Consider the following 26,514-nt stretch of genomic DNA (forward strand, 5'->3'; position numbering starts at 1 on the left):
GGAAGAGGTCAGAGTTGCAGCATAAGCTCCTGGATATCCTTCACTGGATTCCCTCTACCCGAGTTGCCCTGCCTATCAGTGAGGCCCTGTTGAGTCCCACCAAATCCATCTGGCATACCCCTGTGATATTACATCCCAGTTAAGGACTACAGATTTTTGTTCACCCATCCAACACCAAACTTCCTGGTTGTGGAGACAATGAATATGACAGACAATACCACATGAAAGCCATGCCCTATCAAAAATGTCCATCTATTTGGCAGAAAGGCCTACTTGACTCTTCAATTTAGGATCACAAATTATCAAGCTGTCAAGACAAAGCACAATCGCTCAAATTATGCCAAATGTATCACCTTTATTGAGTTGGCTAAACAGTGAGAGCTGTTTCAGGCTATTATCTATGAGAGCCAACTATTAGCTAGAACATCTTTGCAGGCCTCATTTGACATGGCCTACACTGCTGCTCAGTCCAGCGCCAGCTGGCTGAATTCCCAGGGGACATCTGAGCACCTTCTCTTCGATGGTCTCAAACCGTTCGCTGAAGCCACTGATGAATGGTTGCACACCTTTAAGGATACATTGAGATTCCTTGGGATTTGCATGCCTACAAGCAAATGAAAATTCAGCAGATCCCAAATGGCATAAAGATCTTGCCCCATTCCATTCTCAGGATTCCAGAGACTTTATGAATTGCCCAGGAAGAAATAAAGAATTCAGAGGAAGAAAGCATCTACATCTTCTGTATCCACTACTGAGCTCCTACCATCCTTTAAGCATTGGGTTTGATGAGCTGGTCGAGGGCCCAAAAGAACCCCACAAAATGGAGTTGCATCTACACCATTCCACCCACCTCCCACACTATGGCAACCATCTCTCTCACTTTGAATCCGCATGGGAGAGAATTACTTCAGACAAATGGGTGCTGTAGGTTATCAGATTGGGGTACTACATCCATTTTACTTCACTGCCTGCTACCCATCCCCCTTTCTTCAGGGACCTCTCTCATGAGTACCGACCGCTTAAGGCAGGAAATTGACAACCTTCTGTGCATAGAATCAGTTCCAGTTCAGCACAGAGGGAGGGGCTTTTACTCCAGTTGCTTTCTGGCCCCAAAGATGAACATGGGATGGAGGCTGATCTTAGATTTAAGACTCCTAAACAATTTTGTGAAATCACAAACATTCAGAATGTTGACTCTTGCAGCTATATTCCATCGTTGGAACTAGGGGGTTGGATTTTGGCTCTTGACCTTCAGGATGCCTACTTTCAAACTGCAATTCACCTGTCTCACAAATGATTCCTGTGGTTTTTCATAAGTCAGGATCACTTCCCTTTGGCCTTTTGTCTGACCCAAGAGTGTTCTCAAAAATATTGGTAGTGGTTGCAGCTTACCTTTTAATGTTTGGCAATTATTTCCTTGTACCTTGATGACTGGCTACTCAAGGATCGATGAGGTTTTCACCACCACAAAGATGTCAAGGTTCCTGTTCCACAAGCTAGGTTTGCAGCTCAATATCGAGAAATCAACTTTAAGCCTGGTACAAACAATAGAGTTCATAGGAGCCTCCTTAGATGTGATATCAGCCAGGGCTTATCTTCCCTCCAACAAATTCTGGATAACAAATCTCACCTCAAAGATTCAAATCAGTCCACAGACATCTATAAGAAATTGTCTTCAACTGCTCGGACACATGGCAACTTGCACCTTTGTGATGCAACATGACAGTTTCTGCCTTCGATGTTTCCAGAGCTAGCTCAGGGACTGTTTATACTCCAAAAAACAAAACAAAAACAACAAACAAACAAACCACACCCTGACCAAGTTGGTGTCATGTCAGTCTCTCCTCAAGTACAAGATTCTCTCAACCGGTGGAAAGACCATGACAATGTCTGTGAGGGGATTCCATTTGTTCTACCTCCTCCCTTCTGTCACCAAGACACATACATCTCTGATGAGTGGGGAGTGCATTTGGGGACCCACACAACTCAGAGCAAGTGGTCTGCCCAAGAGACATGACTACACACCAACCTACTTGGGTTGTGGGCAGTCAGGAATGTCTGTATCCTTTTGCCTTTAATCAGAAATAGGTCCATAAAGGTCCTGATGGACAACAGAACATGCATGTTCTGTATCAGCTGACAAGGAAGAGTCAGCTCTTCTTCCATGTGCGCCAAAGCAAAAAAGCTCTGGAACTGGTGCACAGCCAATTTCAACCTTATCTCAGCAGCTTACCTCCCAAGGATACAAAACGGAATAGCCAACAATCTCAGCAGGCACTTCTCCCAGGACTACGTTTCGGATTTGGATTCTTAGATTCTCAGTGAAATCTTTCTGAGTTAAGGAGTACCAGAAATAGACCTCTGATACTGTTACCAACAACTTGAAATGCGAACACTTTTGCTTAAGGAGGGTCTTAGGCCCTCTCTCTTTACGAGACATTCCTTGTTCCACGGACAAGAGGCTTGCTATATGTACTTCCTCCAACCCCCATTTCTGAAAATGATAAATAAAATCAAGCAGGACAAACCCAGAATCCTATTAATAGTTCCAGTGTGGCCCAGACATATATGGTATCCTTACATGATTCACTTAGCCATTTGTCAGGCAATTAGCCTTCCATCCATTCCTTATCTTCTTTCCCAAGATCCAATTGGATTCTTCACCCCAACCTGAAGATTCTGTGTCTTAAAACTTGACCCCTTGATGGCTCATGGGAATAGTGTACTTGTTCTGACAAGGTACAACAGGTGTTACTGAACAGTAGAAAAGATTCCATGAGATATACTTACCTCCGCAGGTGGAAAAGGTTCAGCCTTTGGCATATCCAGACATGTATTTCATCTGCTCACTCTTCACTCTCAGTTGTTCTAGATTACCTCCTAGAGCTGAAAAAGACAGCATTATCTATGGAGCTCTATCAGGGTCCACCTGGCAGCTAAAACAGCTTTTCATTCCCGGTTGAGTCTCAGTTTTTGCTCATCCCACAACTATGAGGTTTCTCAGAGGACTGGAGGAACCTTTTCCCCCAAGTTAAGGGGCGTATTCTGATTTGAGATTTGAATTTAGTACTTAGATGTTTTATGTGTCCCTCTTTTTGAGCCAATGGCTACTTCTTTTCTCATTAATTGATCTTAGAAGATGGCCTTTCTGGCGGGTAGCACCTCTGCTTGAAGGGTTGGGAAAAGAGAGGCTCTGATTGTGGAGCATCCATTTACAATATTTTTCACGAACAAAGTTTCATTATGTCCACACCCTAAATTTTCATCCAAGGTGTTGTCCAAGTTTTACATCAACCAAGTTATCCATTTATTTTCCTAGAGCCACACCAGTCTACAGAAGAGATGTTAGGAGAGCTTTAAATTTTTATTTGGACAGAACTAAATGATGTAGAAAATTATCCAGACTGTGTCCATTGCAGATAGGTCTAAACGTTCATAGATTTCCACCCAGAGACTCTACAGGTAGATTTCTGATTGCATTATATTGTGCTATAAATCTGCAGACATACAGATTCTTCCTGGGGTGTTGACTCATTCCATGATATCTCTGTCTATATCTATGGCTTTACTCAAGAGTGTTCATATTCTGGACATTTCTAAGGCACCACTTGGACCTCCACACCACAGGTAGCATGTGAACCACTGGGTGAGGGAGGCTAGCTCCCAGCCCTGCACCTTCCACCCAAGGCCCCTTCCTTTCCATGCCCCACACCAGAGCCCCCACCACCAGAGCCGCCAGGCCCCTACCCCAGGCTACCTCCCTGGAGCACAGGGAGGACGGGTGGTGCAGCCCCAGAGTGGCAGGAAGCCGGGTGGCACAGTCCAAGCTGGGACTACCCCACAGGGAAACTGGACTCCAGCTGCACGGAGCCGGAAGCAGGAGGGGTGGGGGTCTAGGGACAGCGTGTGGGCGGAGCTACGCCTGGCTGTTTGGGGACGCACAGCCTCTCCAGCCTATGATACCCATCGTCCATGCTCCACACACATCTTTTCCAAACATTAGGCAGTGATCAAGTCTTCTAGATCAGAGGCAGCTGTTGGAAACACAGTCTTGGACTGGGCTCTGCAGCCTCCCCTCCAGCTGAGGGTTCTGCTCAGTAGGTCACCTGAAGTGGAGCTCCCATAGATATACTTGAAGAGGAGGCGGTTACTCACCTTGTGCAGTAACTGGAGTTCTTTGAGATGTGTCCCTCTTAGGGTGCCCCACTGCCTGCCCTCCTTTTCCTTTGGAGTTGTCTCTGGCGACTATGAAGTAGAAAAGGAATTAAGGGCTGTTCACCTATGCAGCCTTATATAGCCTTGGACTGGGGCACAGGTGCAGGCTGAACGGCATTACTACCAAAAATCTCTGATTAAAGGCACATGTGGTCTGAGCACACCTGAAGTGGAACACCCACCCGGACACACATCTCCAAGAACTCCAGTTACTGCACAGTGGAAGTAACCTTCCCTTTCATTAAAAAGAAAGTATTTCTCACTCTCATGGTTGATGAGCAAAGTTTAAAAATGTGACAGAAGTGCACCCTAATGTCTCCAAAACCAAGAGGCAAATAAAAAGAATACAATGCTGTTCTCCCCCTCTCCCCCAACTTGTGATTTTAAAGCCTTTTTCATGACTTTTGGAGCCTGACTCATGATTTCTGAATGTTTGAGTTTGGCTATACTGGGAATGGGAGGAAAAGATGCAACAAACTGGAGTAATAAAGGGAGAGACAGGCAATGTGCGAAGAAGGAGAGGAGACGTCAAAAAAATCCATAGTAATGGAGGAAAAACAAGATATCAGACCCCGAGATGGAAAAAGTCAATGGAGTTGTGGCTCTAGCCTATAGAAAAAAGTAAATAGAAATGTCTATCACTTTTTCAGGGACAAAAGGAGACTTACAAAGAAAGCAAATGGTTTGTGAAGAAAAAGTGTTTGTGTAATTAGCAATTGCCTGCTCTCTTCAGTCGTCTTTTTCTGCCTTTGTTTATTATTGGACAGGTCATTTGGGATCGTCTGATGAAGCTCTGTCCTCTTTAGTGACCAAGTCCGCAAATTTTATTCACACTTCTTCCTTTGAAAATTCTTCTAATATTTACATCATGCAGAGTTATCTATCTGAAAAGCCCAGTAGTCAAATAACTTGCCTGCTGAATATAGCTTGTGGGCCCAATACACTGCTATATGTAAGAAAAGAAATTTAATTTAATTTCAAAAGAATGACTCCTGATTTACAGCGGAGTAGTAAAAAAGTGAATCAGGTCCTTCCTGTTAAATCTAATCTGAAACTTTAATAAGTAACCTGAATATATTTTATCTCTAATTAATAAATTAACTATATCTTCCATTTTATGACAGACTAGTCTGAAAGAAAATGAGTGTACACAATCTACAATCCAAAATGATAGTATTTCTGGTCCTGGACAAGACGATGACATTGAAGTAAAAAATATTGTAGGCTGCTCTTCAGACATTGATAAAGTACAGACCGAACAAAGTAATGGAACTGGATGCACTGAAGCGACATATCACATTGTTGCCAAAGGTATAAATACTCAAATACACGATATGATGAGAGAGATTCAGCGCCCAAAATCAAATATTCTCATATAAATTAATGAAATTCTTGGTGTCAGTAGGTGCCACTTTGTGTAAAGTACACAAAGCTCTGAGTATAGGCACAATCCTTCCTAGAGCTGCTTTCCTCACTCAAGTATGATTTGCATGCTCCATCATCCCTTGTGGTGCAGTGTTTTTTCTGTGCCGATGTGAGGATAGGTTTGGAGAAACTTGCTTATCCCCAGCTCTAGTATAGGAGCATAAGGAGGGAGACACTCTTCCCTTCTATCTGTACACGCTTGCAGGAGATAGGGTTGCAATAGCTCAATATGTAATGGTATAATTACTATTCCATGCAGGCCACATCCACACACACTTATGCTTCATAGAGTTCTCTAAAACTTTTTTTTTTTTTTTTTTAGTTTTTTAAACCTGCCCATGAAATGGTACTTACCTAAGCCCAACCTCCAAAATGACAACAATGGAAAGTCAAAACTTTAAGAGCTTCATAACTATATGGTGGTTTATTGAATCTTCTTTTTTCTTGCTATCTAATAGAAATGTTCATAGCATTGGAGTATACTTACAGTGAACAGCTTCTGTAAGTATCAGATGCCTTAGCTTTTCTTCATTGTTTAGCCACCCGAAAATGATGGCATGTTCCTATGGTATGAACACTGTCCCTTAAATAGGGTTGATGAGTTATAGATCAGCAGGATTAAGAGAAAAATTACGCTAGTAAACTAGTGACTTTATTTAAGCTAAATGTAGAATGAAAAAAATCTGAAGAAATTGTTTAAGTTAAATATCTAAATATGTGGCTATAAGCAATTTAATTGCAGAGACTATTATCAGCTAGTCTGGCAAATACCAAATAGGATAGTATTACAACCAAGTCATAGAATACTTAAGTTTCATTTTTTTTAAAACAGGCAAAAATGTAAGTATATTGTTCTGTTTGAATATTATATTTTGTAAAGTACATGAATACAATATTTGTCTCTGAAATTTAGAACTTTCTGATATTTAGAAAAAATTGTAACTATTTCACGTATGAGGAAAATGAACATTAATGAAAATATCAATACATCTTTGTGAATTGCATGATGCAAAAACCAAAACATTTAACATTCAGATGTTTTTGTCACTAATATTTTCATCCTAATAGATTTACGACTTCTTGAAAACTATAAGGATGATTTTAACGTTGCTAGCCACTGTGAAGAAAAGCAAAGGGAGGCTTCTCCAGGCAAAACCCTCTGCACAGATATTGATTTAATTATTCAAGGACAGACCGCGGCAGAATGTATTGCTGAGTGCAAAAAGACAGCAAATATAGGAAAAACAGACAAAATGTTCTTGGAGAAAAACAATGCAAGTTCAGAACTAAAGCCACAGGACAGATCTTGTTCATTGGCAAAACTCCCAGAGAACACAAGAAAGATGCTCTTTGACAATACTGAGGAATTTGGTGTCTGCAGTATGGATGCAGGTCAACAGACAGACTCCAGCAAGCATACATTTGGCAATGCTTCAAATGAATTAGTTTATAATACAAATGATAAGGCAGATGCCACACAGGATGACAAAGGTGTCTTTATAAATGAAGCACCAAGCAAAGAATCCAGACAGGTTATTGGCATAGAAGACAGTCCTGTAACTGAAAGAACTGCAGCCAACCACCAAACCATGGCTGAATTTAATTTTGCCATCCCGTCTCAGGTTACAGAAAGTAGTCATACAAAGTTTCAGAAATGCCACTTACAGGAGTCTAATGACATTTACTTAGATAATAAACAAGACAAAACACAACCACTTCATCTGTTAAATAGAAGCACCAGTGGCATATCCTCAGATATATTTCAATTTAAACAGATTCTTACAGATATTCAAGAAAAACACAACAGTGACACTGCAAGCACAACTAATGGAAACTGTGCACTGAACAGTACTTGTGATGCTCCAGTTCTGCCTACTACTTTCTGTGATAATGCAAGTGTGAACAAGGACAATACAAAAGAAAATAACACTAATATGTCTCTGTTAGAGAATTTCAAATTAAGTACTGAAAAAGCAGATAAATGGACAAATCTGAATGATCTGCACAGCAACCAAAATAACCTGGACATTTCTAGACAGACAGAAACTGATACAAATACATATGCATGCACAGATGTTGTTTTGCCTCTGAACACGGAAAATATATGTACTTCTCAGACTATTATTCATAAAAAAATGGTTATAAACAAAATTACCACCGATAAACAAATAACCTGTGAAAAAGTTCATACAAATGATTTTCAGATACCCAAAATGAAGGATGGACAATCCCTTGTGATTAATGATAATGCACTAGAGAATACATTGTTAAGAGCGAAAAGAGAGTCATTAAATAATACAGTTCCAGGAGAGAAAATTGCTGAAGGTCGCCTGGAAGAATCATGTTCTTTACTCATAAGGACATCTGGAGATTTAGTAAACCGAAGTGGAAGGTCATCCTTTGATCTTTCAACTTCAGATAAAAAAACTGAGAAAACGCCAGTATACTTAAGTTTTTCAGATCTCAGTCCTTGGCTGAGAGTAAATCAAGTTGAAAGTCAAACAGCGTGGGCTTCAACTTCCGAAGAGCCTTTCCATTTGAAAGAGAAACTACTACATATATCAGAAAACAAAAAGATTCTTTCAAAAGCACAGTGTCAAAATCTGAGCATAAATGCTGTCATGAAAGAAACAGGACTAGGTAAGAGAAATAATTATTTACATTTTAAAGTATAAGAGGAACATAATAGTGATTAGAAAAGGAGGACTTGTGGCACCTTAGAGACTAACAAATTTATTTGAGCATAAGCTTTCGTGAGCTACAGCTCACTTCATTAGATGCATTTGAAGTGAGCTGTAGCTCACAAAAGCTTATGCTCAAATAAATTTGTTAGTCTCTAAGGTGCCACAAGTCCTCCTTTTCTTTTTGCAGATACAGACTAACACGGCTGCTACTCTGAAACCTGTCATAATAGTGAATATGTATGTAGGAAAAAATTAAATATGGAAGTTCTCTGTTCAATGTAAAGTAGTATCAGAGAGGAAAAATGTAAACCTTTTGATAATTTTAGCTATTATCTTTGAAACTTAGATTTGCCCTACGAAGATGTTGAGATTTCTCAACTAACCCACATTATAGATGCAACTAAGTGACCTATTCTGTGTTTATTCTATTATCTGACTAAATAAACCTTATCCCTTCCCTCCCTTTGTAAAACAAAATCAGTGCCAGGATAACTAAATGTAATTCTCATAGGAATTTCTATAGCAATCATTATCATTACTGCTCAGAGACCTAGACCTCAATCCTGCATCATGATCCCCTAATGTGGATAGCTGCATCCATGCTAATGGACTCTGATGCAAGAGGGGCCCAATTATAAAGGCTAAACACAGTACTAGTTTGGGGATAAGAGTGTGATCATGGGAGGTGCTGAGTACCTCTTGGAAATTTTTCACTGCCCTCAGCTCTCACAAAAATTAATGTTAGTTGTAGGGTGCTCTGTGCCTCTTCGAATTGGGCCCATAAATAGCTTGTTTGATTATATTAGTGTATGTTATTAATCCAGATAAAACTCACGCACACAAAATAAACAGAACATGGCAAAAAATGAGAAAGGAGAAGATTCTATCCTTTGATGCTTTTGGCAGAGAAAAACAGATGTGCCCATTAGAAGGTTTTCACAGCTTTTTTCTTTAACTTCTATTGTGACAATTTGGTGATTATTTGCTGAACAATATTATGCATACACAAAAGCTGGGTGAATAACAATATGAACTTTGTTATAAACATTTGTAAACTTACTCTAGTAAAATGTGAAGAAATAAAGCATATATTGTAGATATAATTTATTTTGCAATAAATCTACCAATTAGATTTGATTACTTTAATGAGAAGTGCTGCTTTTAAACTCCAAATAACCTTTTATCAAGATAGCAGTTAGAGGTAATTTTTGTTTCTCTGTTAAAAAAAAATATTATTTTTACAGCATCCAAAATTGTGCTAGGTGTTTTAGAAAAAAAATAAGACCTATAGGGTAAAATTTTCAAATGCACTTAAATGATTTAGGTGCTTAAGTCCCAGTGACTTCCTCGCAAACTTACCTCAGCACTGTTGAAAACGTTATCCTTAGTCACTGCCCCGAAGTATTTATGTTTTTAAAAAAGCAAACAAGACACAACAAGAAAAAACAAACAAACAATGAAGGAAATAGGGGAAAAGAAAAACTAAGTTTGTAAAAATAAGGTCACGTGGGTACATATGTTTGTTATGCACATGTCTTGGCGATTTCTGATATATCTCTGTATGTCTGGATTTGTGCAAGTAATATTTTTGTATTGATAAGCTATACCTCTAATTATTGAGTAACAGATTAGTGGTTCCAGTAAGTACATAATTAGGCCTGAATGGCCCTTCGACAGAAGAATCCATGAGCTATAGTAGGAGGAGAACTAGATGGTCATTCCCTGGCAGGTTTCCATCTTTCTCTGACACACAACACACCCACCACCTCTTTATGGAATGAGCCACAATTCCACCTTCAAATCCCATTGCCCTCTGCTTAGGGGCTATTATGTATCTGCATTGGGGCTCTAGAGACCCAGGAAAACTCCCTTCCTCTGCACCCTGGCAGCAGAGCGCCAATAAAGCTATGCTAGAAGGGCTCCTTCAAGCCAAAACTATCCCAAAGTCCCTGTTAAAGGGAATTTCCCCCTACACAGATGGGACTGTAGAAGAGTTAATATAGCCTCATGCTGTATCAACTTCGTCAGATATAATCTACAGAAGTGTGGGTGGGTGGGGAATGATAAAACCCAGTCTCTCCATCCCTCAGCCTGTCTGCTCCTTGTGCATAGATTCCAGCTCTGCTAACAGCCCTCAGTAAGGTCCCAAGAAAGGAGTACAATGTTTTTGTTTGAACAAATCTCCCTGAAATTATCTGAGCCTGAGTTAATACAAATTTTCAACCAAATAACCCAATTACAGAAATTACTGTATTAATAAACAGAATAGGAAGCTTTAATTTTAAATAAAAGATAGCTCATAAATTAAAATTGATCATCGTAATGTAGGCCACAGCCATGAATCCACAGGGGTGGACCATTGCAGAGTCCCATTGACTTTACTGAGACTCTGGGCAATGAAGGTTCTTTAAGTGAGTAGCTCTTCATGGGCATAAGGTTTGACCTCTGTCTCATTGCAAAGCCACAGCCTGATCCCTTAAAAACTAAATTCTAAGTAATATTTATATTATGGTAGCCTCCAGAGGCCCTGAGCAAGATCAAGATTTCATTGATTGTCTTTATATTGGTACAGAACTTATTGGTACACAAATGTGCCTTAGAACAGTGGTTCTCAACCAGGGGTACACAAACCCTTCAGGGCATAGGCGCCAACTCTGTGGGTGCACCAGGGCTGGGACAGAAGGGGGAAGAAGTGGAGTGGGGGAGTGGCTTAAGCACCGTTCGGGAACTCAGAAAGTCGGCGTCTCTGCTGGGGGTATGCAGAGGTCTTCCAGGGAATACATCAACTCATCTAGATATTTGCCTAGTTTTATAACAGGCTACCTAAAAACCATGAGCAAAGTCAGTCCAAACTAAAATTTCATACACATAGTGACTTGTTTATACTGCTTTATATACTATACACTGCAATGTCAGTACAATATTTATATTGCAATTGATTTTATAATTATATGGTAAAAATGAGAAAGTAAGCAATTTTTCAGTACTAGTGTGCTGTGACACTTGTATTTTTATGTCTGATTTTGTAAGCAAGTAGTTTAAGTGAGGTGAAACTTGGGGGTATGCAAGACAAATCAGACTTCTGAAAGGGGTACAGTAGTCTGAAAAGGTTGAGAGCCACTGCCTTAGAATATATCTACACTGCAATTAAAAACCCATGGCTTGCCTGTGACAGCTGACTCAGGCTCACAGGGCTCAGACTAAGGGGCTGTTTAATTGCAGTGAAGACATTCAGGCTTGGACTGGAGCCTAGCCTTTCGGATGCTGCGAGCTGGGACGATCCTAGAGCCGAGGTTGCAGCCCGAGTCCGAATGTCTACACCACAATTAAACAGACCCTTACCTGAGTCTTGCAAGCCTGAGTGAGCTGTCACAGGCCAGCTGCAGACGTCTAAGGCTATGTCTACACTAGAGACCTTACAGTAGCATTGATGCAGTTGTGCTGCTGTAAGATCTCCCATGTAGCCACTCTATGCCAATGGGAGAGAACTCCCCCACCAGCATAATTAATCCACCCCCACATAGCGCTGTCCATACTGGTACTTCTGTCGGTGTAATTTTTGTCAGTCAGGGATGTGTTTTTTCTAAATGCAGACAGTTCACATGGAAATCTAAATGTATTGTGATGGAAGGTGTTAATAGCTGCCATCAAAGGGGTCTTTAATCTATAGTCAGTCACAGAAATCAACACCTCTGCCCTGGCTTTCTGTATTAGCCAACATTAAACCTCCTGCTTTCCATCAAGATATAGCCATAGCATGAGAATTTAAATTCACCGAAGGCTACCCTGAACTTCTCATCCAGCAGATAATGGCTAACATATCCCAACAATGCCTGAAATCACGAAAACCACTATAGACAACATAGGACCACTTCATGTTTCTAGATCTGGTCAGGGAACGGCAAATGTCTGGACCTCATCTACCATTCCAAACAAGCAGGTTATTACTGATCCGACAAGCCACCCTCCCAGTTTTGACCAGCCATGCAGACTTTGGACCACACTGAACTGCATCCAACAAACCATGGGAGATGCAGCTACTTGATGTACAAGTGTAAAATGAAAGACTTTCCTTTGTGCTACTGTGGTGAGAACATCTAAACCATGAAACACATCATAACGCAGTGCCCCAGATATAGATTGAGAGGTGAATTGGATGATATCCACAGTGTCACAGAGGAGACCTAGAAATAGCTTATGGACCTACAACTGCATCTATAGGATGTTGCTCTGCAAATACCTACCATATGTGAGAGAGCATCACAGATCTCATTAAAGTTGATGTGTGTGCTAAGTACCTTTCAACAGTAGGAAGCCACTGCCCAAGGCAATGGGTGCATGGCAAGGCCAATCAACAGCCAAGGCACATAGGCTGAGTGAGGGGTTTTCTTGGGACTGTTTGAAGGAAGGAAAAAAAAAAAAAATCAGAAGATAGAGGATTGACTGGTTGCAGCTTGTCCCTGTGTGTGGGGGTAGAAAGCCACAGAAAGTCAGCCCAATGTGAGAGAAGTGCTGGTGAGCATGGCCCTGGGAGGAACACAAAGACAGAGGTTATTTTGGGCACAATACTCACTGAAAAGGCAGACTTCAATTTCTGAGCAAGGAAACTGCCTACTATGTTTAGGGAAACAGGGTTTTATGTATGTTCTTTTTAGAGTAACAGCCGTGTTAGTCTGTATTTGCAAAAAGAAAAGGAGTACTTGTGGCACCTTAGAGACTAACAAATTTATTTGAGCATTATAAATTAATTAATAAATTAATAAATTATAAATTAATTTAATGCTAAGGTGCCACAAGCACTCCTTTTCTTTTTGTATGTTCTCTGTGACTAGTATTGCAATAAAAAAGCACCTGACTCATCATCAATTTTTCCTCCTTAAGGAAGAACGCCCTGGATATTGGCCAACTGCTAAAGTCAAAAAAGGGTAATAATATCAATGAAAATTTTATGGCCAGTAGGGTTAAGAAAAATCAGAAGAAATTCATGAAATATAGCAGGAACAAAGGAAATCCAAACACTGATACAGGTCTCAGAGTAGATAAGGATGATAAAATTGTCAATCATGAAGCAGAAAAGGGGTAACTATTCAATTGATATTTCTGTTCTGTATTTGGACAGAAGCAGGGTGATGTATTCATATCTTAAAACGATAAGGAAATATTTTCTGTGCCATCAGTAACAAGGAAGTATGTTAAACAGCAACCATTAAATTGTTTTAAATGGACAGGATTGGATAACTTGCATCTATGAATATTAAAAGAATTGTCTAAGGATTGCTCTCAACAATTAATGATGATTCTCATTATTCCAAGATTTGTTAAAGTTCAAGGACTGGAAAAAAGTTGATGTTGAGTAACTATTTTAAAGGGTAAATGGGATGACTGGATAACTTTAGGCTGGTTATCCTGACACTGATCCCAGACAAAACCATGGAAAGGCAGAAATGGGACAAAATCAGTAAAGGATTAAGTATGGCAGTGTGATTAATGCTAATCAGCATGGAAAATAGGTCTTGTCAGACAAATGTGATATTGTTTTTAATGTGATCATGTTTGATAAAGGTCATTGTGTTGGCATAATATACTTACATGTCTGTCAGGTATCTGACTTAGTCCCACATGATGATAAAATTAACACTAAACAAAAACTATACAAAATCATTGTACTATATTCAAAGGGTTAAAAACTGGTTAACTGGTAGGCTTCAAAAAATAATTAGAAATGGGGTATTATCCTATGGTTAAAACAACAAGGAGTCGTTGTGGCACCTTAGAGACTAAAATTTATTTGGGCATAAGCTTTTGTGGGCTAGAACCCACTTCAGCAGATGCATGGAGTGGAAAATACATGAGCAGATATAAATACATGAAAAGATGGGAGTTGCCTTACCAAATGTGAGGTCAGTCTAACGAGACAATTCAATTAACAGTAGGATACCAAGGGAGGAAAAATAACTTTTGTAGTGATAATGAGAGTGGCCTATTTCAAACAATTGACAAGAAGGTGTGAGTAACAGTAGAGGGAAATTAGTATGGGGGAAATTAGGTTTAGGTTTTGTAATGACATAACCAGGGTCAGTCGTTATTCAGGCCTAATGTGGTGATGTCCAGTTTGCAAATTAATTCCAATTCTGCAGTTTCACATTGAAGTCTGTTTTTGAGGTTTTTTTGTTGAAGAATTGCCACTTTTAGGTCTGTTATTGAGTGAACAGGGAGACTGACGTGTTCTCCTACTGATTTTTGAATGTTATAATTCCTGATGTCAGATTTGTGTCCATTTATTCCTTTGCGTAGAGACTGCTCAGTTTGGCCAATGTACATGGCAGAGGGGCATTGCTGGCACATGATGGCATATATCACATTGGTAGATGTGCAGGTGAATGAGCCCCTGATGGTGTGGCTGATGTGGTTAGGTCCTATGATGTTGTCCCTTCAATAGATATGTGAACAGAGTTGGCACCGAGGTTTGTTGCAGGGTTTGATTCCTGAGTTGGTGTTTTTGTTGTGTGGTGTGCAGTTGCTGGTGAGTATTTGCTTTAGGTTGGGGGGCTGTCTGTAAGCAAGGACTGGCCTGTCTCCCAAGGTCTGCAAGAGTGAAGGATCGTCCTTCAGGATAGGTTGTAGATCCTAGATGATGCGCTGGAGAGGTTTTAGTTGGGGGTTGTAGGTGGGGGCTGAAGGTGATGGCTAGTGGCATTCTGTTACTTTCTTTGTTGGGCCTGTCTTGTGGTAGGTAACTTCTGGGTAGCCTTCTGGCTCTGTCAATATGTTTCTTCAATTCACCAGGTGGGTATTGTAGTTTTAAGCACGCTTGATAGAGATCCTGAAGGGGTTTGTCTCTGTCTGAGGGATCGGAGCAAATGCGGTTGTATCTTAGAGCTTGACTGTAGACAATGGATCGTGTGATGTGGTCTGGATGAAAGCTGGAGGCATGTAGGTAAGTATAGCGGTCAGTAGGTTTCTGGTATAGGGTGGTGTTTATGTGACCATCACTTATTAGCACTGTAGTGTCTAGGAGGTGGACCCCTTGTGTGGACTGGTCCAGGCTGAGGTTGATGGTGGGGTGGAAATTGTTGAAATCCTATGATTGTGTTTCTAGTGGGATCCCACAAGCATTATTCTTGGCCCAATGCAATTCAATATCTTTATCACTTATGTGGAAGAACGTAACTACTGTAAAAATTACAGATGACACATACATTGATGGAGCAGTAAATAATGATGACAGGCCTGTTATAAAGACCAAGTTAGAACACCTGAAAAAGTGGGCTCATTTGAATAAAATGTTTTAATACAGCCAAATGCAAGGTCAAATATCTAGGAACAAGGAATGTAGGTCACAAATTAAAGATGGTAGTTCGTATCCTGGAATGCAATGAAACTGAAAAGAACTTAGGGGTAATGTTGGATAAGCAACAGAACACGAGCCTCCAGTTAGGTATAATCGGGGAAATATTGAGGCAGTGAGCTAGTATTACCTCTGTATATGGCATGAGACAATACTGGAATACTGTGTCCAGTTCTGGGGCTCACACTTCAATAAAGATGCCGAAAAACTGGAAAGAGTTCAGAAAGCGCTACAAGATGCCTCATCCGGCACCAGCGCAACCAATATGGACAAGATCCCTGTCCCTCCAATACTGACACCAGGATAATCAATACTAGTGGAATCCTGCCTCTCCAGGGACCTCCGCATATCGGACGTACCGGAGTCCCTGCTTCTCAGTACCGGGACCTATGTACTGAGCCTGTGCTTAGCACGGGAATATGCCATGCCATGCTCCTCCACTCTCTAGTGAGGGTTCAGACAGTGAACCAGAGGAGGTGGCATCACAATACTCCACTCAGGCCCCATATGGTGCTCAGAATCAACAAAGCCCTAAAATATGCCTTCAGGGGGCCCCACCACCACCATCCTGGTTCAGCCACTCATGGGCACCTCCGCCAGGATCCATGTCTCCCGACTGGCCCTATTGGGACCCTTGGGCAGCATATCACTGGCATGCCTCTCAGGCTTCAAGCCTCACCTGACAACCCTCAAGACACACCCCCTCGGCCGCAGCATCCAGAGCTTCAGAGCCTCCACAAGACATTATAGAGGAACAGGAGGGTGGTGCCGAGGAAGAACTGACACTGAGGACCATATTCTCCTTCTCCACAGGTGAAGCAGTAATGCCTTCCCCACCATCTCTGGAAGATGACTAGTCTCTTCCAGGAGTTAGCAAAGAGTTGCAGACGCTCTCCAAATACCACTGGAAGTACACTCACCATTGACTCCTTAACCTGACATATTCCATTCTACCTCCTCCTCAAAGATCGCCCCTCCCTATTAAACCACCTTAGACTCAGCAAGAACCGTACAGCAAACCCCAGTGTTGGTAGTGCCTACCTGCCAGTGGGCAGACAAAAAAATATGTCCCCACCAATTAATCTGAATTCCTCTTTTGCCAGGTTCTGCTCAGAACACATCCAACCTCCCTGTTTCACATGAATCAACTGAGTCACCTTCCAATTTTTTACCCCAAGCCTCACCAACAGGGACAACAGTGTATTGCATACACTAGATGTCAGGAGAGCCCTGGTCTTCTTCCTGGACAGGTAAAAGGTCTTCAGGAAGTCCCCTAGGGTTTTCCACTCCATTGTGGAAAGATCCCAGGGTTCAGCAACATCAGCCCAAAGGCTCTCCAAGTAGGTCTCAAATTGCATCAGACAGTATTACCAAGCTCGCAACATGACCCTTCCAGACTCTATTCATACACACGCCACAAGGTCAATCTTCTCATCTTCACCTTCTTCCAGAATAGCCTTATCTCAGAGAGCTGTAGAGCAGCGACATGGGCATCAGTCCACACTTTTGCAGAACAGTATGTGATCACTGGGGACTCCGCCTCCAATGCCATCTTCAGCTCCACAGTGCTGTCATCTGTAACTGACCTGACTCTGAAGTCCCAGCCGTCCAGAAGGGGTACTGCTCAGGAGTCACCTACAGTGGAGCACCCATAGGGACACTACTCAAAGAAGTTACCTTGTGCAGTAATGATGGTTCTTTGAGATATGTATCTCTATGGGTGCTCTGCAACCCACGCTCCTCCCCTGTACTTCAGAGTTCTTGTCAATGAGTCTGCTGTAGAGAAGGAACTGAGTGGGGGTAGCTTTTATGTGTTGGCTAGCCTCATGGTACAGCCAGAGCAGAGAGAGCACATGTGCAGGCCTAATGGACACTGCTACTGAAGTCTCCAATCAGCAGCACAGGGACGCAAACACACCCACAGTGGAGTACCCATAGGGGGACACATCTCGAAAACCCATAGTTACTGCACAAGTTGAGTAACTTCTTTTCAGCCATTTGGTCCTTCTGCAGCACTGGGTATTCACCAAATGCTTGACAGTCACACCAAGGGTGTAATCCATGTGGACAATGGATCTCAAAGAAATACAGGCACTGTAGGGTAAGTAACTACAAAACTTTTACACATTTATACATCTGGTTAGATTAGAAGATTATGTTGCCATGTGGGATACCTGACTTCAATTCTCAATACAAATGCATTGCTCTCAGACTGGTGCATTGCAGAAATAGTTAACAGCCTATGTGAGGGAATTCCTTATCCCACTCAATCACAATTCTGCCAGTGAATTAGGGAGTGACATTGATAGGTTCCAGAGAGCAGCCACAACACATGATCTCCAGGGTTAACTGGGATGAACTGGGAAATAGTAGACCTTCCTGAAGAATTATAACAAAACCAAACAACAAAAAACTAATGAAATAGAACATTATAATTAGACTAAGGTCTCCTGCTGCTACATGCGAAGGCATTTACAAAAATTAATGCCAAGGCAAAGCACATATGTATATTCATAGTAAGATAACTTTTGCTACTGTACCAAATGATTATGTTACTTTGCTGCATCAACATTGACTCATAACAGTAACTGACTATGCTGACTGGTTTAGAAAATAGACTTCAGCCCTGATCCTGCAAAGATTTAGGTATGTGCTTAATGTCACTATTCATGGCATGGAAAGTCTTTGCAGCATTGGGCCTTACTGTGTGCTGCAGCTAATCTATAGTACAGCTTAAATATAGCACCTGATTAAATGCTTATGGTCCAATTTTCAGAAATGCTGGGCACCACAACTCCAGTTACATCAGTGGTTGCTGTGGGTGCTCAACACCTCTGAAAATCAGGCTAATATTGTTTTAAACATATCTAACTGTAATAAGAAAGCTAGTTCCTGATTAGCTAGTTATTTAAAATGGCATTCAGTTCCTAATGATAAGCCATTCAACAATGTGACAGGATGGCACTGATTATATTTTATCATCTTACTCAGAAGCTGGTATTCATAGACACTCATTTCAGGAATCAGTGTTTTAACTAGAAGCTATGATTTACGATATAAAAACTTGTCTACTATATGAATATTGGAAAAATACTACTTTGAGTAGTGTCTCTATGCGTGCTTCACTGTAGGTGTGCTTGCAGCCCTGTGCTGCTGATTGGAGAACTTTGATAGCAGTGTCTGTTTGGCCCACACATGCACTGTCCCCCTCCACGTGCTGTCAACAGCACCTGGCTAGAGACAGAGATATTAGCTGTCCATTCATCAGATTGTTAACTCTACTGTTCGAACTTAACTATCTACTAATCTTTCTTTGTTATTTTAGTTTCCTTTGTTTTTTTTCTTAAAAAACAAACAACCCCCCCACACTTTATCTACTTCTTCCCCTTTCTCCGGTTCACCTGGGTTTAAAGAGGTGCCTCTCCTGTTAAGAAGCATCTTTGTAAGGGAGGGACATTCCTATTGTGTCCATTGCCTTGGGGAAAACCACATGCCCCAGAAGTATTTTTTTTGTCAGCAGCTGAAGCCATGATCTCGAAAGGACAGACAGCTCAGACTAAAACTCCTTCTAATGGAGGCAGCTCTCCAGCCTCCTTCAGACCCGTGTCAAAATTTACCCAAAGGATGGGAATCTTCACCACAGCCCTCTACATCCACAGACAATTAATCTAAAGCCATGAGACACTCACATATAGCTTCAAAAGAGAGCTGCGAGTCCCCTGAGTGAACCCCAAACAAGCCAGAAAAGATCCCCAGCATGTTATATATCATTGTACTGAATGGTACTGAAACCATCCAAATGCAGTACCCAGAACTTGCACAGTACCATCCCAATGGAGCACGTTGATATGCCTAAAGACCCGATGGGCACAGGCACCGAAGCAAAGGTACCAACTGTGAGAGATAAGGACAGAGACCATGCTTTGGGGAAGGCTCCCTCAGTATGGGCAATGGCTTTGGTACCAGCAATGGTATGCCAAACAACATCAGAGCATTTAGCCTGGTCTACATCACCAATCCCGTCAGCACTGTCGTCTCAGCACCGGCAGCCACCACCAGTACCAACCTCCATGGCACCACAGGAGTTCAGATACTCGAAAGACTTCACAGTATCTGATGTACCTGGGTCTTCCCTACTTGGTACCAGGGCTCCGGTACTGACTTTACCTCAAGCTCGAGAGTCTCCACTGGCACCATGCCATGCCCCTCCATTCTCCAGTCGAGAGTGAGCAGGAAGAGGTTGTCTTTGCTCTTTCCATGCACCTTATAGTGCCCATTACCAATCTGGGCCTCCGGAGCTGTACTGCCTTCTGGACCCTCAACCACCCTGGTATGGATGACAACGTCCTTCCTGCCATCCCAATGGCCTTACTGGGACCCATGGGAGGAATATAGATATGACACCTCCTGAACATTTAGTGCGGGTCCCCATCAATGAGGCTTTCTTGGATCCAGCCAAATTGATATAGCAGACCCATACATCGGTCACACCAATCTGTAAGTGATCTGATAAGAAATACTACATCCCAACCAAGGGCACAGTTTCTTTTCTCCCATCCACCCCCTAATTTGATTGTTGTGGATGCGGTGAACTCCAGAGGTCGTCAGCACCAGGTGAAGTCCACCTCTAATGATAGGTATTAGAAACGCCTCAACCATTTTGGAAGAAAGGCTTATTCTTCTGCCACACTACAATTCCACATCGCAAATTACCAAGTGCTAATAGCAAAATATAACTACTTCAATTACTCCAAACTCAATTTGTTTATTGATCAATCACACAGAGATAAGTTTAGGGCCATTATCAAAGGATAACTGGTAGCCAAGATGGCACTTCAATCAGCACTTGACGTAGGCAATACTGCAGCATGATCCATCTTCACAGCAATTGTGATGCAACGAGTCTCTTGGCTACATTTATCTGGCTTCCCGAAGAAAGTACAGACAACCATGGAGGACCTTTCCTTCAAAGGCACCAAACTGTTCGCAGAAAAGACGGACGCATCCCTCCACACACTCAAAGACTCCAGGGCTACTCTTTGGTCGTTGGGGATTTATACACCTCACAGAAGAGAAAATAGAGTCTTCAGCCCTCACTTAAATCATGCACAGCACCCTATCAAACTCAATGCTTTTATGAGCCACAAAGGAAAAAGGCCAGATTCTCAAAGCGCAAACTATTGGGCACACAGCCTTCCCTCTTCCCAACCATCCACTTCAGAACATCAATTTTAATAGATTAGTTGGGGCACCGGCAGACCACTCCCTCCAACACCATCTGATGCTAAACAACTCTTCACATCCCTTTGGATGCCACCTGGCTGTTCCATAGCACCTGGGATCGGATAACATCTCACAAATTGGTGCTACAAATCATCCTTAATGGGTATTCCATTCATTTCACCTCCCTTCCCCTGCCCCCACAACACCTTTCCCCATCCCTCTTCAGGGACCCTCCTCATGAGAGTCTACTGTGACAAGAGATAGATCAACTCCTCTGTGTAGGAGCCAGAGAACCAGTACCTCAACAAGTAGGAGGCAAAGGTTTTTACTCTCGTTACTGCCTAATAATCAAGAAAAAGTGGGGTTGGAGAGCCATACTGGAGCTCAGAGCACTCAACAAGTTCATCAAGGCTCAAAAATTCAAGATGGTCATTCTAACAGTGAGTATTCCAGCTTTGGAACAGTGAGACTTTTTTGGCCCTCAACTTTCAGAATGCTTATTTCAATCTTACCACCCCACAGATGGTTCCTCATGTTTACCCCAGGACAGGACCACTACCAGTACAGGGTACTCCCCTTTGGGCTATCATCGGCTCCCAGAGTATTCTCCAAGGTCCTCATTGTAGTGGCAGCTCATCTTCATTTCTAGGGAATCATGATCTATCCCCATTTAGACAACTGCCTCCTCAGGGCTCGTTCCTTCGACAAAGTTCTGCAGGTTACCCATATGACTATGGACTTATTCAGAAGCCTGGGCCTACAAATCAATGTCCAAAAATCGATGTTAACCTCAGTACAGAGATTAGAATTTATAGGAGCCAATCTCGACTGTCTCTGAGTGAGCACTCTCCTCCCACAATACAGATTTTATAAGAGTGGAATAGATTGAGGAGACAGTGCAAACCAGCCCTCAAATATCAGCCAGACACTGCCTTCAACTGTTGGGGCCCATGGCTGCAGGCACATTTGTGATAGCTTATGCCAGGCTTTGCATGAGGTGTCTCCAGTCATGGTTCACCTCAGTTTACAGGCCAATCAGAGATAGCCTAGACAAGCCCCTATCATTACCCACCGAGGTCAAGCAGTCCTTGAAGTGGTGGAAGGACCCAGCAAACATCTGCACAGGGATCTCGTTCACACAGCCCAGTCCCCCTCCAGCACTACTCCTCACCATTGACACATCCCTCATAGGATTGGGAGCACATCTCAACAACCTCATAACACAGGGAAAGTGGTCACCCAGGGAGGCATTTCTTCATATCAATCTCCTCGAACTCAGAGCGGTCAGGAATGCATGTGCTTATTTCCTTCTGCTGATTAGAGGTACGCACACAAGGGTCATGATAAACAACATAGCTTGTATGTACTACATAAATCATCAATGGGCGCCAGATTGCTTTCCCTTTGTGAGGAAGCACTAATGCTATGGAACTGGTGCATTATGATATCAACGGCCTACCTACCAGGAGTGCAGAACACGACAGTTTAGCGTCTCAGGCGCAAGTTCCTACACAACCACGAATGGGAGATAACTCAGTAGGTACTCTATGGCATATTCAGACATTGAAGGACACCGACAATAGACTTGTTTACCTTACCTGAACAAGTAATGCCCATGCTACTTCTCCAGGGCAAGCCTCAGTCAGCACTCTTTAGGGGATGCTCTCTTTCTCTCATGGGACAAGGGCCTTCTATACGCTTTTCCCCCATTTCCTCTATCGCTGAAAGTCCTAATAAAAAGAGAAAGCAAATGTTTTACTGATTGCTCCCATCTAGCTGAGACAGACGTGATACCCTTACCTGTCACAGCTGGCAACACGTCTGCTAGTCTCTCTCCATACCTTCTCTCGCAGAACGAAGGAAACACTCTCAACCCCAACTTGCGGATACTCCAACTCAGGGGTGGCTCCTTCATGGTTCCAGCACATATAAAGATCCAGCTCTCAAGAGGTACAGGGAGTGTTACTACATAGTGTGAAATGGACTACCCTGTTTACTTACCTGCAAAAGCAGACTAGATTTCTGGTTTGGTGTAATTCCAAGCAAATTTCCCCATCTGCTACTCTCCCAATGGTACAGGAGCATATACTGACTCAAGAAATCAGTACCCTCTCTTAGTTCGTTCAAAGTTCACCTAGCAGTCATAGCAGCCTTCTATGAACAAATAGAGGGATTCTCAGTGCTCTCACCCAACTACAAAACAATTCCTTAAGGATATAGCAAATCTTTTTCCCCAATCTAGATGCCCCACCTCAATATGGGACCTAAACTTAGTACTAAAGAGCCCGACTAGACCACCCTTTGAACCCATGGCCACTTGTTAGCTCACATACCTGCCTATTAAGACAGTGTTCCTGGTGGAGATCACCTCAGCAAGGAGAATAGGGGAAATAGCAGCACTAGTGGCACCCCCACCCACTTATATTATTTCGGCACAAGGTTACTCTCAGACTGCACCTGAAGTTCATCCCCAAGATGACCTCATCTTTTCACATAAACCAACTGATTCACCTCCCAAAATTTTACCCTAATCCTCACTGTGATAACAGGGAGGCTTTACTGCACACCCTAGATGTTAGGAGAGACCTGGCCAGGACAAAGGCCTTTAGGAAATCTAATCTTTTCCTTTCCATTACGGAAAGATCTAATGGTACAACGATATCAACCCAGAGACTCTCCAAATGGGTCTCAAACTGTATCAAACACTGTTATCAGGTTCACAACATAGTGTCCGGAATCCATGCACACTCCACGAGGTTTGTTTCCTGCTCTATCACCTTCCTCAAGAATGTCCCCATATCGGAAATCTGCAGGGCAGCAACCTGAGAGTCTGTGCATACCTTCTCAGAACACTGTGTGATTACTGGGGAGTCCGCTTCCAATGCTATATTAGGCTCTGCAGTATTGTCATCCATAACAGCGCCAAAGTCCCAGCTTCCCATTAGGGATACTTCTCAGGAGTCATCTACAGTGAAGCACCCATAGGGACACAACTCAAAGAAGAGGAAGTTACTCACCTTGTGAGCAATGATGGTTCTTTGAGATCTGTGTCCCTAGGGATGCTCCATGGCCCACCCTCCTCCCCTCTTCGCAGTTCTTGTCAAGGACTCTGCAGTAGAGAAGGAACCGAGCGGGATTCACCTGGGCATGCTGGTTGGCCTCCTGGTAGAGCATGAGGAGGTGACAGCGCATATGCAGGCTGAATGAACACTGCCACCAATGTTCTCCTATCAGCAGTGCAGGGATGCAAGTGCACCTGCCATGGAGCACCTATAGGGGGTCACATCTCAATGAAATATCATTACCCCACAAGGTGAGTAACTTCCTCTTCTTTGGAATTATTTACCAAAAAATATCTTTTTATTTTAATACTGGGACTCTTTGTAATGCATTATATAAAAGAAATGATGGTAAACAGTACTTTTTATTAAAATGGAAACTATTTAAAAAATAATTCTTGCTGCTCTGCTATTGAAACAGAATTTCTGGCAGTAAGATCAAAGTGTAGAAAAACAACAAAGTATAAATGAGGTAAAATCAAAACAAAAATTCTGTGATTTAAAACAAACACTTGTGGTTCTTAAGATCAGAGATAAACCAGAAGTTTGGTCACTCTAAAATTAGTACCTAGAAAATGAATTGCAGTTGTTACCATTTCCTTTTTGTCAATCAGATTCTACCAGTATTAACAGAGTTGCTGACACTTTGAATACCTCAAGTATCCATCGAGGTCCCAAGAGAGATCCCAGTGAAGAATGGAATGCAATAGCAAAGACTTTTTATGATTCTTCTTTTCCCACAGAACATGTAAGTCAATTAAAAATATTGCAGAGCAGACCTCGGTGAGCTAATTCCACAGATATGTGTAGAACTGTATGCATCTGGATGTTTTAAGACCTAGTCGATCTCCAAAATAATATCAAGAGGGCAACATGGCACCATTTTTCACAATTAATGTTGATAGAAAACAGCAGGAAAAAGTCACAGCATATAAATCAAGCAGATGCTAGCCAGTCTGTTTTGGGAGGAGAGGGTGAGGTAGTTCATTATGTACCTCAATAAAAATGATCACCTACAATATAGGAAGACAAGCATATTATGTTCCTTTTATTTGTTTACTTATCTAATAAAATAATTCAGAATATATATGAATTGCAATAGCTGTTAGCTAGTTTGTTCTATGCTGCAATAAAATATATATTGCTCATTGCTTTTGAATTTGTTCATTATCATCTTTGTTTGATAAGGCAGAATGTTCACATTGGTATACATCAATGTATGCATAAGCAGAGAATTAAAAGAGGAAACCTGTCATTCTCTAGGGTCAATTTGTCATATAAGAGGAAACTAGCCAGGCTTCACGTTGCATTTTGGAGATCTCTGTGGTACGTAACACTTTATGCAAAACCCTGAAGAAAAGGGCTAAGTCTGGTTTCTGTCTCAAAGAGACAAGTTCTAAAACACAATATTAAACATACCTTCAAAGGGTGATTTTTTTTGGTGACAACTTGTGAATTAACCATCTTGGACCTTCCATTTCGGAAATGATTACTGAGAAGATGGTGGGCAGTCAACTGGATCCTATTGGTCTGGTTTCAGGCCTGGGTATGTAGAGATAATTATACTGACATCTTCATGTGATAGACTACCAAGGTTAGAGGTCTACTGATTTTATTGGATCACATTCAATACTATTTCAGCACCATTTCAATACCATTGGCTCACTTGTTCTCTAGTAACACTATTCCTTCCTTTTGGGTAAATCTCAAAGGGTTGTATTGAACAACTCAGCTGCCCAAAACACTACTTCCATGTTATCAGTATTCTTTTTCAACAAACATGAGGCCACCTGTGAAAGTTGAGTTGTTTTGGGCTGCATGCCCATCAGTATGGTCATGATACTCTTTTGCCTAACTCAGATTCCACTGTGTTTGCTCTTTCCAAATGTGACAGAGATAGGAATAAGGATAAGGATGAGCTGAAGTTAATGCTGCGTGGTAGAGAGAAGTACCTGGATAAATTGGCAGGGATTATATCCACTCCTTTTAAACAGTGGACATGCTATATCTGCCCTTAGTTAAAATAATAGACCAACATGTCTTAGCTACAGCAAGACAAGAGGTTGCAGCTTTTAATATACACACCTCTGACTGCATGTATACCCACTTTTGTCACTTCCAGTCTACACTACTGAACTGTGCTCTACCTAGGGCGATTCATGAAAGCCAAGCAAAGACTTCACCTGGGGGAGAACGTAACCGCTTGCCTTTGTGGATTAGACATATGTGAGACATAACTAGTGCATCTTGCTGACTTATGACTTCAGGTGCATTTCAAAGTGTTGAATCTATAAAGCCCCAGTCTGGGATTTTGCTTCTGCCTCTTCCCATTTGTTTTGGTATTACAGTTGTAATAAGTTATTTCCTCAAGACTAACTTTTATGGGCATAAAGAAGGGGAGCTGGAGGATTAAAAATAGTTAAGAGTTGTCTTGATCACTAACAACTTATACTGTTATCATATCATACTGTACTAGTTATGTGCTACAGCACGCTGAATAAATTGTATTCTAGCACAAACTAAATACATTAGTCTGGAAAAAAAAGGAAAGCTAGGGTGG

General features: G+C 41.8%; 1 protein-coding gene and 1 long non-coding RNA gene across 2 annotated transcripts in view; one reads left to right on the top strand and one right to left on the bottom strand.

The window, feature by feature from the left end:
• CCDC73 (coiled-coil domain containing 73) overlaps positions 1-26,514 on the top strand; it is a 250,798-nt gene that overhangs the window by 219,859 nt on the left and 4,425 nt on the right. Inside the window, exons 19-21 of the mRNA XM_048852773.2 lie at positions 5,336-5,526; positions 6,709-8,280; positions 24,569-24,702. Coding sequence (XP_048708730.2) covers positions 5,336-5,526; positions 6,709-8,280; positions 24,569-24,702 — 1,897 coding nt within the window. The remainder of the gene's footprint in view (positions 1-5,335; positions 5,527-6,708; positions 8,281-24,568; positions 24,703-26,514) is intronic.
• LOC125637777 (uncharacterized) lies at positions 336-23,481 on the bottom strand. Its single transcript, XR_007357073.2, has 4 exons — positions 22,494-23,481; positions 1,631-2,886; positions 1,393-1,535; positions 336-604 (listed from the first exon to the last, which is right to left on the bottom strand). It is a non-coding gene; the product is annotated as an uncharacterized LOC125637777 (long non-coding RNA).

The sequence above is a fragment of the Caretta caretta genome, chromosome 6, assembly GCF_965140235.1.
Source record: "Caretta caretta isolate rCarCar2 chromosome 6, rCarCar1.hap1, whole genome shotgun sequence".
NCBI lineage: Eukaryota > Metazoa > Chordata > Testudines > Cheloniidae > Caretta > Caretta caretta.